Raw genomic sequence first — 16649 nt, forward strand, 5'->3', positions numbered from 1 at the left:
TGCCTATCACTACAGTAATATTATTTGGTAATCACTGTTTTCAATGCGTAGTATCTTAAAAGAAAAAGAAAAAACCTCCATGCAGAAGCTAGTAAAGCAGTAAATATCATTCTAATATTTTGTCTACTTTATACAGATGCAAAACTGACTGCTCTACAGTTTGGGAATAGGCAGAAGATAGATGGACCCACAGAGCAGTGTGATGATCCTATTCCTTCCACTGTTCTGATGAACTGCTCATCTGAATTTGTAAGAACCTCTCTTTCAGAATTTTTTTTTTTTTTCAGAGTAACATACACTATCCTTTCCTCCCTTTGTTTGGTGAATATCTGCTAAGATATGTAAAAATACAGCATGAATATGGCCAGACATGGGTCTGGAAAAAAAAAGATTCCCAAATTTAGTATTCTTCGCTAACGTGAATGCAAAAGAAAATAAAAATTACAGGAGTTCAAGAGAAGACTGGACATTTTAAAATGAAAAAGGAATTTACCAAAGATGTCTAAAAACAAGGAAACAATACAATGCTTGCAGAGTCACCTGAGAAAGTAACTCAACATATGGGAACCATCAAGGGAGTCCCATGAGTCCTATTGTGATAATATGTTTTTCTAAGCTTCTAAATAGATCTTTCCCTAAACATTTGCCTATGGCTACTGTTGGATAGGGTTTTGGACTAGATGGACTTTTGATTTGTTTTGCTTCATTCCTGAAATGAAATAACTATTTCCATGTTTTCTAAACACTATTTCATTGTTTTCCTTTCCAGGCTTCTATCTGCAAGACAGTATTAACCAGTGAAGCATTCACAAGCTGTAATGCACTTGTGGACGTTCAGGACTACATTGAAACTTGCATACAAGACCTATGCCACTGTGATACTTCTATGGCCGACTTCTGTATGTGCAACACCTTTGCTGAATACTCCCGGCAGTGTGCTCATGCAGGTGGACAGCCTCTGAACTGGAGAACCTCAGAATTATGTCGTAAGTATCTCTGGAAAAGACTTCTACTTACGCTGCCTCCTTATATACAGTGGGCTTATAATATCTAATTTTTCTTCCTGAAGAAGACAGGTACATATTTAAAGGTATATTTACCTTTTAAAGGTATATATAAGTTTCATGAAATCAGCTTACACTTGAGTACACTCAAGATTTCATGGATATGAAGGTTTAGAGGATTTTACATCTACCATTTTCGATATATATCAGAAGGTCTAAAATGTTGCAACCTACACTCGGATGTTGTCCATTATATCTTGACAGAAAACAGAGATATTAAATACTCTTTCTCAACATTTCAAAGGAAAAGCCAGCATCATACTACTCTTTCTATTTTCAGCCAAGTCATGTCCTTTCAACATGCAACACCAGGAGTGTGGCTCCCCCTGCTCCGACACCTGCAGCAACCCTGAACGATCTGCGCTTTGTGAAGATCATTGTACAGATGGCTGTACCTGTCCTTCAGGCAAGTTACTTCATACCCTTCATTCATAGCCAAAACCATTAAAGCCTTCTTTATCTATTCATGCTATGTCGTTGTTGTTGTTATCTTCCTTGATATACATACATCTACCCTGGTTATAAAAACACCTTTCAAACACCAAATGGTCCTAAGACATGCATATAACGACTCAATTGTGTATAAGATACTTTACTACTAACGATAAGAGAACATTCTCAGCATCCACATGCAGTTAACTGAATGCGCAGAATGTTCCATCTTACTCTCTACTAGTTTTAATCCTAATTCCAATCTAATGAAGCCTATAACAGAAAGGACTTTACTTAAAAGTTCCTTATGATCATCCCAGGATTTCAGATAGGCTTCAATGAAATATAGCTTCTTCATTCCCTCTATAGCTGGCATTCTATTATTTTAAGGACCTTTACATTTTCCACATGCAGGAGAAATGCAAAACACTTCATACATCTGGCAGATATGTAGACAAAAGCAGATTCTGTAGTGCACAGAATGACTAACAGACCGTTTCTTTCCCTAGGAATGGTATTCGATGACATTAATGGTGCTGGCTGTATTCCCCGTAAGGAATGCCATTGTACCTATGAAGGCGAAACCTATGCTCCTGGTACCTCCTTCTCATCTAAATGCAGATCATGGTAACATAGCCCCTTTCTCATACTTTTTTTTTAGGGGCGTTACCTTTATGTTTTGGAGACAGGGAAAAATTACTCCTCAAAAAAAAAAAGAACTACTTATTAGCTGAAGTTCCTTGATAACTTTTTAAGAGGTTTTTCAAATCTGTCTTCTCTTCAGACTCAGAAGCACAATTTTAAGTTTAGATATAGGTGTTCTGATGTCAAGACTAACCATTTATACGGAACAATCAAACTCAAATTGTGGAGGCTGAAAAGCCATGTAGAGATGTGATTACCATGTCACATCCTTCACAGCACTGTGTAACAAAATGAATGCCAGGTTCAAAGGAATTTAATTCTGTCCAACAACTGGAAATAAAAAACATGTTAAAAATATCATTAATATAAATGATATAAATGATATTTATATGATATATATATGATATCTATAAATGATAGATGATTTATATTAATGATACTTATTTTGAGATCTCAAAGAAATATGGTTTCTTTGTAAGTATTCTTTTCTCCAGAAGGCAGCATGATCAGCAATGATTCATGAAAATAAAGGTGCCCTTATGTCTAATTTCATTTATACATGCACTACCAAGGTTACAGAATGCCTTCTTCATTTCAGTACTTGTGCTGGGGGTGAATGGACTTGTGTCACCCAGTCATGTCCAGGGACTTGCAGCATCGAAGGAGGCTCCCACATTACAACATTTGATGAAAAATATTATTCCTTCTATGGAGATTGTAGCTATGTCCTAACCAAGGTAAAAAGGAGTCACATTCCTTCTTAAAGTAATTTGCTAACGGAAAACACTGTTATTAAATACAAGAATGTTTAATTTAAACTACTGGCAATTACAGCAATTTTCTGAAACTTAAAAGAAATACCTGGAACCTTAAATAGATCCCAATGGGCTTTCTGATAGTTTTGTAGAAAATAAATATATTTTAGCATTCTTATCTATTTGATCATTGGTTAAGAATTGCACTGAGTTTTTAGTTTTCATGAAACAGCCTCTACACTTTCCTTTTTTTTAATTGAATATTCCCTGTCTGGTGTTTCGTAACTGTCTCTTTCTGAGAAAGAGAAAATGCAGAATACACTAGAATTTGAAAGCAAAATGGTAAGAAGTCATACATGTATTCTAAAACCAGCATCAGAAATTATATTAAAAAAAAAAAAAAAAAAAAAACCCACTTAAGATCAACTGGACTTGCTAAATTTGTAGGGACTGAATCCTGAGTAAGTATGTCTTAGTTAACGACTGCAGATTTCAAATCTCAGAATGCAATGTATTTTTGGCTGTTGATTTGTACTGCGTGAGTAACGCAAAATCAGTCTCCTGTAGACTTTATATTAAATAAAACCTGCTCTGAAAAAGCTCAAGCTGAATGTCACCTGGAAAGAGAACCATAAACACTGAAGAAATGAGCTAGAATAACAAAATTTAGAAACAGATTAGACTAAATCAATGAAAATTTTCAGTGAAAATAACATGCATAGGGTTGGATCAACAATGTGAGCGTAGATCAGACTTACACGTTAAACTTCCTTTTTGGCACCAGCATGTAAAATTAGATTCACAGGATTCCTGGAAGTACACCAAAACCTTCAACCTGTATAGATAAGATTTAAAAAGCCCTAGATTTTAACATTAAATTTTCTTATGGCTGTAATTCCACATCTCAGCTGTCCTCAGGTTAGTATTGTTAACACCAAAAAAATGAGTTCTGTGTGTTTCTCTGTAATAACTTGGCCATTAGGCATACTTTGAATACAGCTCACAGAACGCAGTCTGTAAAAAAAAAAAAAAAAAAACTGAGGACAGAAAAAAAAAAAAAACCAAAGAACAACAAAAATGAAACAGAAAAAAAAAAAAAAAGAAGTGAAAAAACCCACTGAGTGTGATCTTCCTAATACAATGGCCTTATTTTGTTTTCTTCTTTTAGCTCTGTGACAGCAATGATTTCACTGTTCTGGGTGACATCTACAAGTGTGGTCTCACTGACACTGAGACTTGCCTCAAGGGCGTAGCCATCAGTCTAAGCGGAGGACAAACTGTAAGTAGCAAATACAAACAGCTAATATTCTGCAGTGATGTTTTCCAATCTTAATATGCAATTAGTATGCAAATGACTCATAACAGCATGGACTGGTTTTTTGTTTTATCTCATTTGAAAATGGATTCAGTTTTCGAAAAGAACAAAGCAGATATATTGGAAGTTAAAATCCTCATAGTTTTCTGTCATTTAGTTGTCTGTTTTAGCCATCAATGGATCTCTATAGTAATGATAAAAGAAATAGTAAGGGAATCTGAAAATCACCATAGCTGGAGTCCACCAACTTGCTTCTTCCCTTCCCCCCCCCCCCCCCACTCCTTTCCTTTATCTTGAATAATACTAGATATACTATGTTTGGAAAGTGTTTTACCTTTCCTAAACATGCTTGACAATCATTGCCTTTTCTTGTGGACAGAACGTTGTGATCCAGCCTTCTGGCAGCGTGTTTGTGAATATGATCTACACACAGCTGCCCTTCTCTGCAGGTAAGTTCCTTTCAAAGACTTCTGTGATATTTCTCACTGGAGAGTATCCTACCACTTCTTCTCAGATACTGTTGCACCTGAACAGAAAGCAAACTATTAAATGACAGAATAGTTTCATACTGGAGTCTACCACTAACTCATGCTAAACATTTTCATCAAGCAGAGGTGTTCTTTTGAATAGGAACAGAAAAGTATGCCTTCCCCTCCACTTTAGAACAGCTGATGGAAAAGTGGAAGCTTTTTGCATACTCATTCTTTAAAGTAAAGACAGCCCATCTTGGTGCAGGATTTGAAATCCTATATATATATATATATTTCTGTTCTTCAACAACTAAGATCACACACAGCTGTGTAATTCTCCTATATAGTGAGAAAAAAAAAAGTTGTTTCTATCTTAAATGAAATTATTCCTCCTTGTCCACAGCAAATGTCACCATCTTCAGACCATCATCATTCTTCATCATTTTACAAACAACTTTTGGTCTTCAGCTGCAGATTCAAATTGTACCTCTCATGCAACTTTTTATAAACTTAGACCCATCACAGAAAGGGCAGACCTGTGGTAAGTGATCTTATTCTAACAACTGCCTTCATCAGCATGCATATTTGGTAGGAGACTTTCACAGCCTATTTACTTCCCTCTAGGTCTCTGTGGAAACTTCAATGACATCCAGACAGATGACTTCAAAACCACAAGTGGTGTAATAGAGGGTACTTCGGCTGCCTTTGGCAATACTTGGAAAACTCAGGCTGACTGTCCTGATGCCAAAATTACCTTTGAGAACCCCTGCACTCTCAGTATAGAAAATGGTAAGCTCTTTTGTGTTCTCTTTTAAGATAAAAAGAATAAATGAGCTGATCAACCACAAAGCATTTAGCCAAAGTAACAGCGGACCATTTGCATACACATGCTATTTTCCTCAGCAGACAATAGAAATTATCAATTAATAAGTAGTAAGTAGTTCAATATCTTGGATTTTCAAAAATATTCCTTTGGCTAAAGAAAGCCAGTGTTGCTTTCACCAATTTACCCAAGGGAAACTGGAACTATACAGCTAAGGAATCTATTCTTGGAAAGCACTAGTTATCATAAATGAAAAAAGCTGTGCATAGCTCAACTGAAGGAGGAGGACTCACTGTGGTCCTTCCGCTATCAAACTATGAACCACTTATAGTTCATGAATGACTTCATAGCTCTCTGAATCTTAAGAATTTCAGACAAAGAAACACTTATGCTTCCACCATCCACAGCCAATCTTCAATTTTTTAAGATGAACTACTATACTTTTGATTCACAGTGTGATTCTTCTTTATCAAAATACATCTAAGAAATTTTACTTTATTCCACAACAACTACTGTAAATTAAGAGTGCTCAGTTTATGAAGAATTATTATTTTTGTACAGATGATGCAGAATACTGTTAATATTTAAGGAAACAGCCGAATTCTATTAAGTTAAACCTCTCTAATTTCACTGCAGGAAGTAATGTAACAGAAACTAGAATTTAGAGAATAAAGTGCAATATTAATTTGCATATTTTAAATTCACAGATAACTATGCTCAGCACTGGTGTGGCTTGCTCTCTGATACCATGGGACCTTTTGCAGAATGTCATTCAACAGTGAATCCAGAAGTTTACCAGAAGGTACTTGGCTCTTAACTTTTTCATGCTTAAAAGAATAAGATTTGGACTACTGATGCTAACACTGAGAGAAGACACATTTACAACTGTTCTTTCCAAGCTAAGGATTCATTTTATCTAGGCATCATAATATCTACTCCTTTATAAAATAACCTTTCTTTTCACTCAAAGGAGGATAAATTTACAGACATTTTCTTGATGCCAAATTCCTAATCTACGAGCTTGAGCTGTCTGGATTCTTTGTCAAGTCCAATGACAGAAGGTGCTTTTCCAGAGATAAAAGGAGTATAAGCAGTACTTTGCCTAGTTGCTCTCAGCTGGCCCCTTTCTGCACATTTCTAAGGAGAAAGCAAGAACTGAAAGTACAAAGCAGCAAATGGACTGTTAAAAAAAAACATTCCAAGAATTCAACCTATGGCCCTACATACAAAAAGAATGACTTTTTTTTTCCTCCCCTTTATTCCTCTGAATCAGAGAGTCTAGCAAAGATGAAAAGTCAGGTGGGATTAAATACTTACTACTTGTTCCACTATCTGTGGTACCATGGCTACAAATTGGAAGCAACAGGGAAACCTATCACCACCTGCGAAAGTAAAGAAGAACAACAAAAAGGAAAAATAAGTTAAAATCGCAGGCCTCTGATTACTATTTTTCTTTGCAAATAATCTTTTCTGAAAGGGCTCAAAGAAATCTTCAAATGAAAAAATAGGCATGTGCTTATTTATACGTATTCAAATTACATTTTCTTTTAGCTCTAATGAACACGACTCTTTAAATAAAGTCTAAAAAGATACAGTTTTGAAATGACAATCTGATGATCTCATATCATCCTCTTTCCCTAGAACTGCATGTTTGATACTTGTAACTGTGAGAGTACTGAGGACTGCATGTGTGCTGCCCTTTCCAGCTATGTCAGAGCCTGTGCTGCTAAAGGAATACTCCTTAATGGATGGAGGAACAAAGTCTGCAGTAAGTTCTAAACCCCTTTGCCTCTTGAAAACAATCATCCGAAAGACCCCACAAACAATCTTTCAGAACATATGGGATTCCTAGAGTAAATTGTGTTAATTTATGCTTTAAGTATAGCATTCAATTCCAAGAATTTGAGGAAGAGAGGAAAAAGACAAGCAGCATACAAGGAGAAATATAAACAAGATACTTGGTTACTCGCTCAGAAAATAGCAATGAAGGAAAAACACACAATGTATCAATATAATCGAACTTTTTTGCTTTTTTTTTTTTAACTTGGACAAAATATTTGTATTTGTGACACAATTATGGGGGAAATTTTTGCTTTGGAGTTAAAAAAAAAAAATAAATCACACTACTGAGGATATTAGAAAAGCACATCTACCTACAATGCCATTTTTTATCATATGTACTTCACCTCAAATACTGCATTTATATCTACACTGATCCTTAAATTAACTCACCTTGTTTTACTCTCTCAAGCAAAATACACCAACACATGTCCAAAATCCTTGGAGTACACTTACAGTGTTGATTCCTGTCAACCTACTTGTCGTTCTCTGAGTGAGCCTGATGTCACATGCAACATCAAGTTTGTCCCAGTTGATGGCTGCACCTGTGTAAATGGAACCTACATGGATGAAAGTGGAAAATGCGTGCCTGCATCTAGCTGTCCTTGTTACTACAAAGGAATGCCTCTGTCTACTGGGGAAGTTATTCACGATAATGGCATTGTCTGGTAAGAGATTTGAAAAGAAAAGAATGAGATTGGATACAGGCAATCAGGAAACCACATATATCCTATGCAATTTATTCAAATCAAACCAATTTTTCTCCCTAGTGAATTCAACACACACAAAAAAAGAATTCAGAAAAATTATAAGGGCTATTCATGTTTTGAATTAGACTACTATAGCAATCAAATAAAGCATACTATGGTGAATTAACCTTGGCTACTCAGCCAAACTCTCACTGCAACAAAATTTCGGTGAGCGTAAAAGACTTCTTTGACAGTTGGAGATGATACAGACTTGACAATCGTACTAGGATTAACATTATGAATGAAATCTGGAATATTCTGAAGGACAATTTTTAATTAGACAAATGGACAAAGAAAACTGGTCCACTTATAGAACATAATGGCATTTTGGTCTGCTCTAATATGAAATATTTTCAAATATTCTAAACTATTCTGATGAAAACACAGTGTTTGTTTCATTCTTTCAAATTAATTAGGAAACAAATTGAAACTCAGTAAGAAAAGCAAACATAACACCTTTCTCTTCTTTATAGCACTTGCAGTTACGGAAAGCTGAGCTGCATTGGAGAGAAACCATCACCAGGTAACGTACTGCTTAAGATTTTATTTAATTTTCCCTTCACACCTTCAACCTTTTCAATTCTGTTTTTGTTATAATGATACAAATACTTTAAGTCTGAAATCAAAGAAGAAAACAAACCAATGATTCTGTAACACACCATAACTGTGAAAAAAAAAAAAAAACCCAAAAAACAAAAAACACTGTTTTTGCTTTCAAGTGATATAACCATCAAGTTATACCTCCTGGATTACCCAGGGGAAAAGAATACTTGCTCATTTCAGTGAACTTGAGGGGAAAAATGACCGCCTTTTAAATATATTTTTTTAAATTAAAGAACTGAAAGCCAGTCACTTCAAACATTCAAAGTGAAACAGGATCTTTGCTTTCTTGCTTTTCCTTTGGTGAAAAGAAGCGTTTTATGAAGCTAACTGCACATTAGTTTCTATGAACAGTCCAAGCATAAACATAAAACCAAAATGGGTATGACTTCAGAACATTTGTTTTTACCTCCGGTCAAATGCATTTTCTTAAGTTGCATGTATCTGAAACATACGTTTTTTTTGTTGTTTGCTAGTTTGTTTTTGAATTTTTAAGGAAACACAAAGATATAAACATGGTTCATTTCACACTTCTCGTGCTTTTTTTCTCTCTTCCAGTCTGTGAACCTCCCATGGTCTATGTTGACTGTGCCAATGCCACTGCAGGTGTCACAGGAGCAGAGTGCCAGAAGAGTTGTCAGACTTTAGACATGGAATGTGTAAGTATAGAATCTGTACACCCAATTGAAAGCGTAAGAAACTAGATCTCTTTTATGCTTACCAGTTGTAGATGGACTCTTCCATCAGGGCAATGTCTCAAGTCACATCTCTTACACGGTCTTTACAGTACAAAACCCACTGCGTCTCTGGCTGCATATGTCCTCCTAATTACGTATCAGATGGCAAAGGTGGCTGCATAGTTGCTCAAGAGTGCCCATGTGTTCACAATGGGGATTCCTACCGTCCAGGAGAATCAATCAGAGTTGGCTGTAACAACTGGTAAGAGTATATTAAAACATTATTTTCAAGCCCCTAGAAAGGAACGGTTTAAATTCTAGTTGAATTATAGCTGTTCCCTCTAGCAGTATTAAGATTTGTAGGAAAGAATCCTAAATAAAATGATAAATTAAGCAAAAAAATAAGGCCAATTGGGCCCACTCATGGCCATTTTAAGTAAAAAGCAAACTGCTTCTGTTTTCAAAGATGCACACAGCACAGAAATTGCATGTGGTCAGAATAAAAATTTGGTTTAGATGCTATCATATTCATTAGAGTTAAGACAGCTTTCTTTTTTTCTTCTCAGGCAATACTTATAATTCAATACAACCAAGATTTAGAAATATGGAACACCTAAGTTTTTTCTAACCCAAATTATTCACGTCATCATAAATTAACACTCTTTGGGTAAATTCTAGAGACTGGAGCTTTGCTGCGTTTCTGAGAATAAACACACCTTATTTTTTCACTGCAGGCTTAACATTTTTTAAAACTAAAAACAGAAGAATGTACATGTAGAAATATAAATCTGTATAATATGTGAATATCTGTTTTCTACATTTTTTGAGTTCTTTTCATCTTATGTAGCACGTGTAGAAACAGAAAGTGGCACTGCTCCGAGGAACCTTGCCTAGAAACCTGTTCAGTTTACGGAGATGGGCATTATACCACCTTTGATGGCAAACGCTTTGATTTTGAAGGAGACTGTGAATATGTTCTAATCCAGGTAACAGATTCCTTCTGTACAACTACCTGAAAGGAGGTTGTAGTGAGGTGGGAGCTGGTTTATTTTTCTGAAAGTTGGAAGCCCTGCCTGTGGCAGGGGGCTTGGAATTGATGGTCTTGGGGTCTTTTTCAATCCAAGCCACTTTGTGATTCTAGGATTCTCCAAGTAATAGGATGATAGGAAATGACCTTAAGTTGCAGCAAGGGAGGTTTAGGCTGGATATTAGGAAAAATTTCTTCTCTGAAAGAGTGATCAGACTCTGGAATGGGCTGCCCACGGAGGTGGTGGAGTCACTGTCCCTGGAGGTGTTCAAGAAACATTCAGATGTGGTACTAAGGTGTGTGGTTTAGTGGGGAAGTATTAGTGGTAGGTAGACAGTTGGACTAGATGATCTTGAAGGTCTTTTCCAACCATGGTGATCTGTGATTCTATAATTCTTGTATATTGCATCACAGAACATCATTAACAGAATATCATTTCTCTGTTTCAGAACTACTGTGGCAGAAAAGGTTTGAATCAGGGAACCTTCAGAGTAATCACTGAGAACATTCCATGTGGCACAACAGGAACCACCTGCTCCAAGTCCATTAAAGTTTTCTTGGGGGTAAGCATGTTCTTTAATAAGTTTCACCCAAACTAATTTGCTGGAAGGACTGTTGGGTTGTCCCAGACAGACAGTATAATAAAAGTGTCCCCCAGGTCAGTAAAAATGTTATCACACTTCCATGGTCACTGCCAACAATTCTGCCAGGGAAAACAATGGAGGGATTTTTGAAGAGAAGCAGATCAACAGGAGAATTTTGAATACAACATTTTGATGATGATTATTTCAAAAATGGCTACTAACAATATAAAAAAATGGACCTAATGGGTGACTTTTTAAATTTGTCTCTAACTTTTTCATTTCTTGCCCCAGAACTACGAGCTGGTGCTCAGCGATGGACATTCTGATGTCATCCAGAGGTCACCTGGAGGAGAAATGCCATTCCAAATCCGTTCCATGGGCATCTACACGGTTGTTGACACTACTGTTGGTCTGATACTCATGTGGGACAAGAAAACCAGTATATTCATCAAACTTAGTCCCAGCTTTCAGGTACGTTTTAAAATCCAAAACCTGGAGTGGATGCTTCCTGACCCATTTTCATGCTCTATCTCGTGTGGAAATATGGAAATTTAGGCCGCAACTGAAATAGCAGTTATTGCCTATTATCTTTGTAATATTGATTCAGATTCTATATACACATCTTCCATAAATTCTGTTTTTCAACAACAGCATAACAGCAGCTGTATAAGTAGTATCCTTCAAGAAAATGTACTTTGCTGAAGCGGTACATTTAATTAATATTAAGAACAAAAACCACAAGTCTACTCTGCTTCTTTCCCTATCACTTGTAAGGATAAGTTAGAGATATCTTTACCTGAAAGGTATTTTGCTGAAGAAGTCCTGTTCATTTTAAATAAGGTTCATCCTGGAATACGTTCCTCACAGATACTGAGAAGCTGTACCTTGCTGATCTTCGTTATTTTATGTTTATCCCCATGCAGGGGCATGTCTGTGGCCTTTGTGGAAATTATGATGGCAATGGAAACAATGACTTCACTACGCGCAGTCAGTCTGTGGTAGGAAATGTGCTGGAGTTTGCCAATAGCTGGAAAGTGTCTTCTACTTGCCCAAATGCCAATCAAACCAGAGATCCATGCACTGCAAACCCGTACAGGAAATCCTGGGCACAGAAGCAATGCAGCATCATTACCAGTGAAGTATTTGCAAAGTGTCACTCCCAGGTACGATAAAACTTCAGTCTGCAGAGTTTACATCAATTTTTATGTGGGGCAGTTGAAAACACACTAGGATTTGGACTAAGTCATGAATAACAAAGTCAGGCCATGCTCTAGGGAGATAGAGTAGAAAGGATATGCACCTCCATTTCTTCAGCTTACGCCAGTTTTCTAACACAACACAAAAATCCATAGGACTTGGTTTCTTGTGTTATAGAAGGGACGGTTACAGATAAATAGCAGGATACATTTTAATTGCGATGGCATCGTTTTCTATTAATATAAATATCAGCTACATGACATCTACAATTGTGTGCTAGCATGTAGTAATGTAGCAATACTCCTGCAATTGTGTCTTTAACACCAAATCGTTCTTATGGTTATGACTTCCTACTAATAGCTGTCTTCAACATTCTTCTCTTGATTTTTCAAAATATTATCATAATTTTTTCATTTTTTATCTTTCTAAAATATACAGTGGCCAACTTCAGATATTTTCTAAGTCATTTTTTAGTACCGAAAATACCTTTTAAAAGTGGACAAGTGCAGGAAACAAAACTCAAATATTTCCTCCAACAGGTTGAACCGAATGAATATTATCAAGCATGTGTGGATGATGCTTGTGCTTGTGACACTGGAGGAGACTGTGAATGTTTTTGTACAGCAGTAGCTGCCTATGCTCAAGCATGCAATGAGCTGGACATTTGCATTTCATGGAGAACCCCATCCATTTGTCGTAAGTCTCACTCCACTTCTTTCTGAAGGGATTCAGAGGGAAAGAAAGCAACAGACAAGAAACAAACAAAATCAAACAAACAAACAAACAAAAAAAAAGTAGGAAGAAGAAAGAAAGGAGGATAAAACTATATTTGTAGGGGACACTGCTGTATCATAAAAACAGGCAGAAAAAAAAAACAGCACAATAATAACAAAACAAACAAACAAAAAAAAAGCAACAACACAAAACCCAAAGCAATTTGAGTAAATCATTGGAATCTATTCTATTCAATCTACATAAAAAGAAACCATCTGCCAGTAACTTTACCAGCAGTATTATTAGTGTCCCATTTACTTGCCAGTCATTATTTTGCATGCTTAAAGTCTAACTCTGTTCACTGTTTTATAACTTCATTGGGTTCAAAATGTTGTAAAAGTGTAACAACAGTATTAAAAGAGAAATAAGACAACATGCTGTTCACCACTTACATGATTGTGCTGATGACATGAGACTTTTACCCAGCAAAATAACACCAATAGAAATAGATAAAGTTAAGATCCTTTTCTGACATTTCTCTTTCTCTAGCTCTGTTCTGCGATTACTACAATCCACAGGGGGAATGTGAGTGGCACTACAAGCCCTGTGGAGCCCCTTGTATGAAGACCTGTAATAATCCAAGTGGGAAGTGCCTTCATGAGTTGAGAGGTTTGGAAGGTAAACATAATTATGCATATCTCATTCTACTTAGTAAAAAATTAAAAGAGTAAGATGAACAAAATCTGAATTATTCAGTGTATGAAATGTTTATAGCAGAAATTTGAAGACAACCTAACTCCCAATGAATCATACACTAGTTTGGAGTGAAAATGAGGACAAAATGTTTCCAGAGATTAATCTGTAATCAATGAAATAACAGTAATGGAAAATGAAATTCCAATTACCACATGGAATAATTTCACTAGATCAGATATTAGCAGAGTATAGGGTCACTTCTACTTGTGAAAGATCAGCATAAATAAGACTCTATTTTTCTGCAGGCTGTTATCCACACTGCCCAAAGAATAAGCCCTATTTTGATGAAGAAACCATGGCTTGTGTTTCTAATTGTGGTTGCTATGAGAATGGAAAACATTACAAGCCAGGAATGCAGATGCCTTCAAAGCAGAACTGCCAAGCATGGTAGGATTAATAAAGATTTTTCAATGTCGAGCCTAAAGTTGCAGAACTTAATTCATCGTGCATTTGGTTTTTTGTTTGCTAGCAAAAATTAGGCTGCTGAATAATGTCTAATGTTCTTCTGTTCCCAGGAATGTAGAAGATGATATGATGAAACATTTTACTTTAGGGAGATTAATATATATTACTCACTCTGCATTCTTATTACAAACATTATTAAGTAAAAAAAAATAATAATAATAATAATAATTTTGTAAATAATCTGAGGACTTATATTAAGATATCCCTAAAGTAATTATGTGGAATTATTTAGAAATGAGTACATATCAATTCTTCATTGTTTTGAACTCATTTCTGTTATTTGCAACAGTCAGCAAGTATTCCTACATATTCCATTAGAATTTATGAATACAAGCTAGCTGTACTTGTTGGGAAAGTCCTGTCAGCTTTCTATCAAATAGCACAAAGTTAGCAGAACCAGCCATGAATCAGTTAACATTGTCCTGAGACATCTTTGGGAGGGACTCTTCGAGACTGCAGTGATAGGACAAGGGATAATGGTTTAAAGCTAAAATAGGGTAGGTTTAGATTACACTTTAGGAAGAAATTCTTCACTATGAAAGTGGGAGGCCCTGGAACGGGTTGCCCAGAGAAGTTGTGGATGCCCCATCCCTGAAAGTGTTCAAGGCCAGGTTTGATGGGGCTTTGAGCAACCTCATCTAGAGAAAATGTCCGTACCCATGGCAGGAGGTTCAACTAGATGTCTTTAAGGTCCCTTCCAACCCAAATCACTTTACAATTTTATGACTCTGTGGTCTTTAAAATAGCTATAAATGAATACTGCAAGCAATGCAGCCAGAGTGGCAGAGTCCATTAAAAGCCAATCTGACTATTTACTCAACATTCATGTTACACTTTGCAGCTCAAAGATAGCTTTGATTGCCTCACCTATGTCATCAACAGTACTAAATGTAAACTGTTAAATATATATCTGTATTTGCTTAAGTTTATGCAGTGTACATATGCCCTTAGTCATATAAATGTAAATAAATATATCAGGATTCAATTCTTAACAGATAATAGATAAATTCTTTTTAAAAACTACATTCCCTGAAGATTTGTCGGAAATCTGATGTAAACATCTGTAACACAATGATCCTTTCTCAAGTGATATTTTTACTGTACTTTCCCTTCCAAAAATGTGTGCTTATCAAGGAGACAAGAACATTCCTAATCACGCCTCCCCATATCTTTGCCTTGCCTCTAAATGCACTGCTGAGGATACCCTGCAACATGCAATGAACAGCAGACAACAGAAAAAGAAACAGTAAACTGATACTACTAACCAATACATTCAGATTCATTATCTTCTTTTTTCTCTTTTCCAGTGAATGCACAAACCATGGCAAAATATGCAAATACGACGAACACGGTATGTTGAAAAAGTTGTTTTCATAAGAGTACAATGCATTTAAAGCACCCTGCTCTGTGTTTTAGATACCAAAGAATACTATCCTCTTTTGTTTTACAGAATGTGTCTGCGTTTATGAAGGACGGGCATATAACTATACAGATATGATCTACAATACTACAGATGGCATAGGAGGCTGCATTGTTGCAACCTGTGGTCCCAATGGAACACTTCAAAGAGTTGTGTATGACTGCCCAATCTCAGTATCACCCACAATACCGTTTTACTTCAGCACTACTCCGCCTGCCACTGCTTCCACAGGTATAATCTTACAGGTCATAGGAACTTATTCTATGCATTACTGGATAAAATATAACCCCTAAATAGCACTTTAATTAGTGTTGGGTTTCAGTCAATATTTGGTAATCAAACTAATACAATACAGAAAATAAACTCACTTCCAAAACACCAGCATAAGAACAACTGCACACTATTTTGATACAATTATTTTGTTTGTTTTCACAGCAAACTATAAGAAAGCTGCATGAGATTTATTATCTCTGTTTGTAACTATGTACCTGGAATAATCTTTACTGAATAAATAGATCACTCATTATTTTTCCTATTAAATTATAAAATGATTACATTCTATAGAATTCCTGATAGTGTTCATGATATACATAATTAAAGTACTAAGTAGATCACTCAGATAATGACATCGAGATATTGAAATACTCACTTCTAGAATTCTCCGGTATACTCAAGGTTGGTAACCTCTAATTACTATGACCACAGTCTAACAAAATACATGTTCAACATAAAATTTTGAATTATAAGTTTTCAAATCTCAGAAACCATCAGCACAACTAGAATTTGTTAGCTATTTTCCAGCTATTTCATGTGAATAGTTAGTCTGCAAAATCTTATGGACTGCTCTCCAATCAAGAAAAAATTTCTTAAGAACTAGCAGAACTAAAGTACAAAGTGTTGAGTTGCTAATGATGTTGTGTCAGAGATATCTTAAATTCAAATGAAGAAGCAATGGCAATGCCGTGTATTTCATGAGGAATAAATTCATTAGGAATGAAAACTAAACGCACCAGTGAAACAAATGCTGTTCTTTCTGCCACACTTGATGTTCAGGAAAGACTATTAAATACTGAAACAAGACACAAAACCAAGCAATTGCACTGAATCAAATGTAAAA

At 35.9% G+C, this 16649-nt stretch overlaps 1 protein-coding gene across 1 annotated transcript in view; it reads left to right on the plus strand.

Moving 5' to 3' along the window:
* The window catches only part of MUC5AC (mucin 5AC, oligomeric mucus/gel-forming), a 36591-nt gene that overhangs the window by 6190 nt on the left and 13752 nt on the right, over nt 1-16649 (plus strand). Inside the window, exons 7-30 of the mRNA XM_042884471.1 lie at nt 137-249; nt 770-986; nt 1345-1470; nt 2006-2123; nt 2740-2878; nt 4065-4175; nt 4591-4660; nt 5085-5222; nt 5306-5470; nt 6212-6306; nt 7146-7272; nt 7756-8011; nt 8566-8615; nt 9251-9351; nt 9480-9631; nt 10217-10355; nt 10846-10959; nt 11272-11451; nt 11904-12143; nt 12717-12873; nt 13441-13569; nt 13893-14034; nt 15420-15463; nt 15563-15763. Coding sequence (XP_042740405.1) covers nt 137-249; nt 770-986; nt 1345-1470; nt 2006-2123; nt 2740-2878; nt 4065-4175; nt 4591-4660; nt 5085-5222; nt 5306-5470; nt 6212-6306; nt 7146-7272; nt 7756-8011; nt 8566-8615; nt 9251-9351; nt 9480-9631; nt 10217-10355; nt 10846-10959; nt 11272-11451; nt 11904-12143; nt 12717-12873; nt 13441-13569; nt 13893-14034; nt 15420-15463; nt 15563-15763 — 3324 coding nt within the window. The remainder of the gene's footprint in view (nt 1-136; nt 250-769; nt 987-1344; nt 1471-2005; nt 2124-2739; nt 2879-4064; nt 4176-4590; nt 4661-5084; nt 5223-5305; nt 5471-6211; nt 6307-7145; nt 7273-7755; nt 8012-8565; nt 8616-9250; nt 9352-9479; nt 9632-10216; nt 10356-10845; nt 10960-11271; nt 11452-11903; nt 12144-12716; nt 12874-13440; nt 13570-13892; nt 14035-15419; nt 15464-15562; nt 15764-16649) is intronic.

This window comes from Lagopus leucura, unplaced genomic scaffold (assembly GCF_019238085.1).
Source record: "Lagopus leucura isolate 7727_CA_CO unplaced genomic scaffold, USGS_WTPT01 Super-Scaffold_100044, whole genome shotgun sequence".
NCBI classification, from domain to species: Eukaryota; Metazoa; Chordata; class Aves; order Galliformes; family Phasianidae; genus Lagopus; species Lagopus leucura.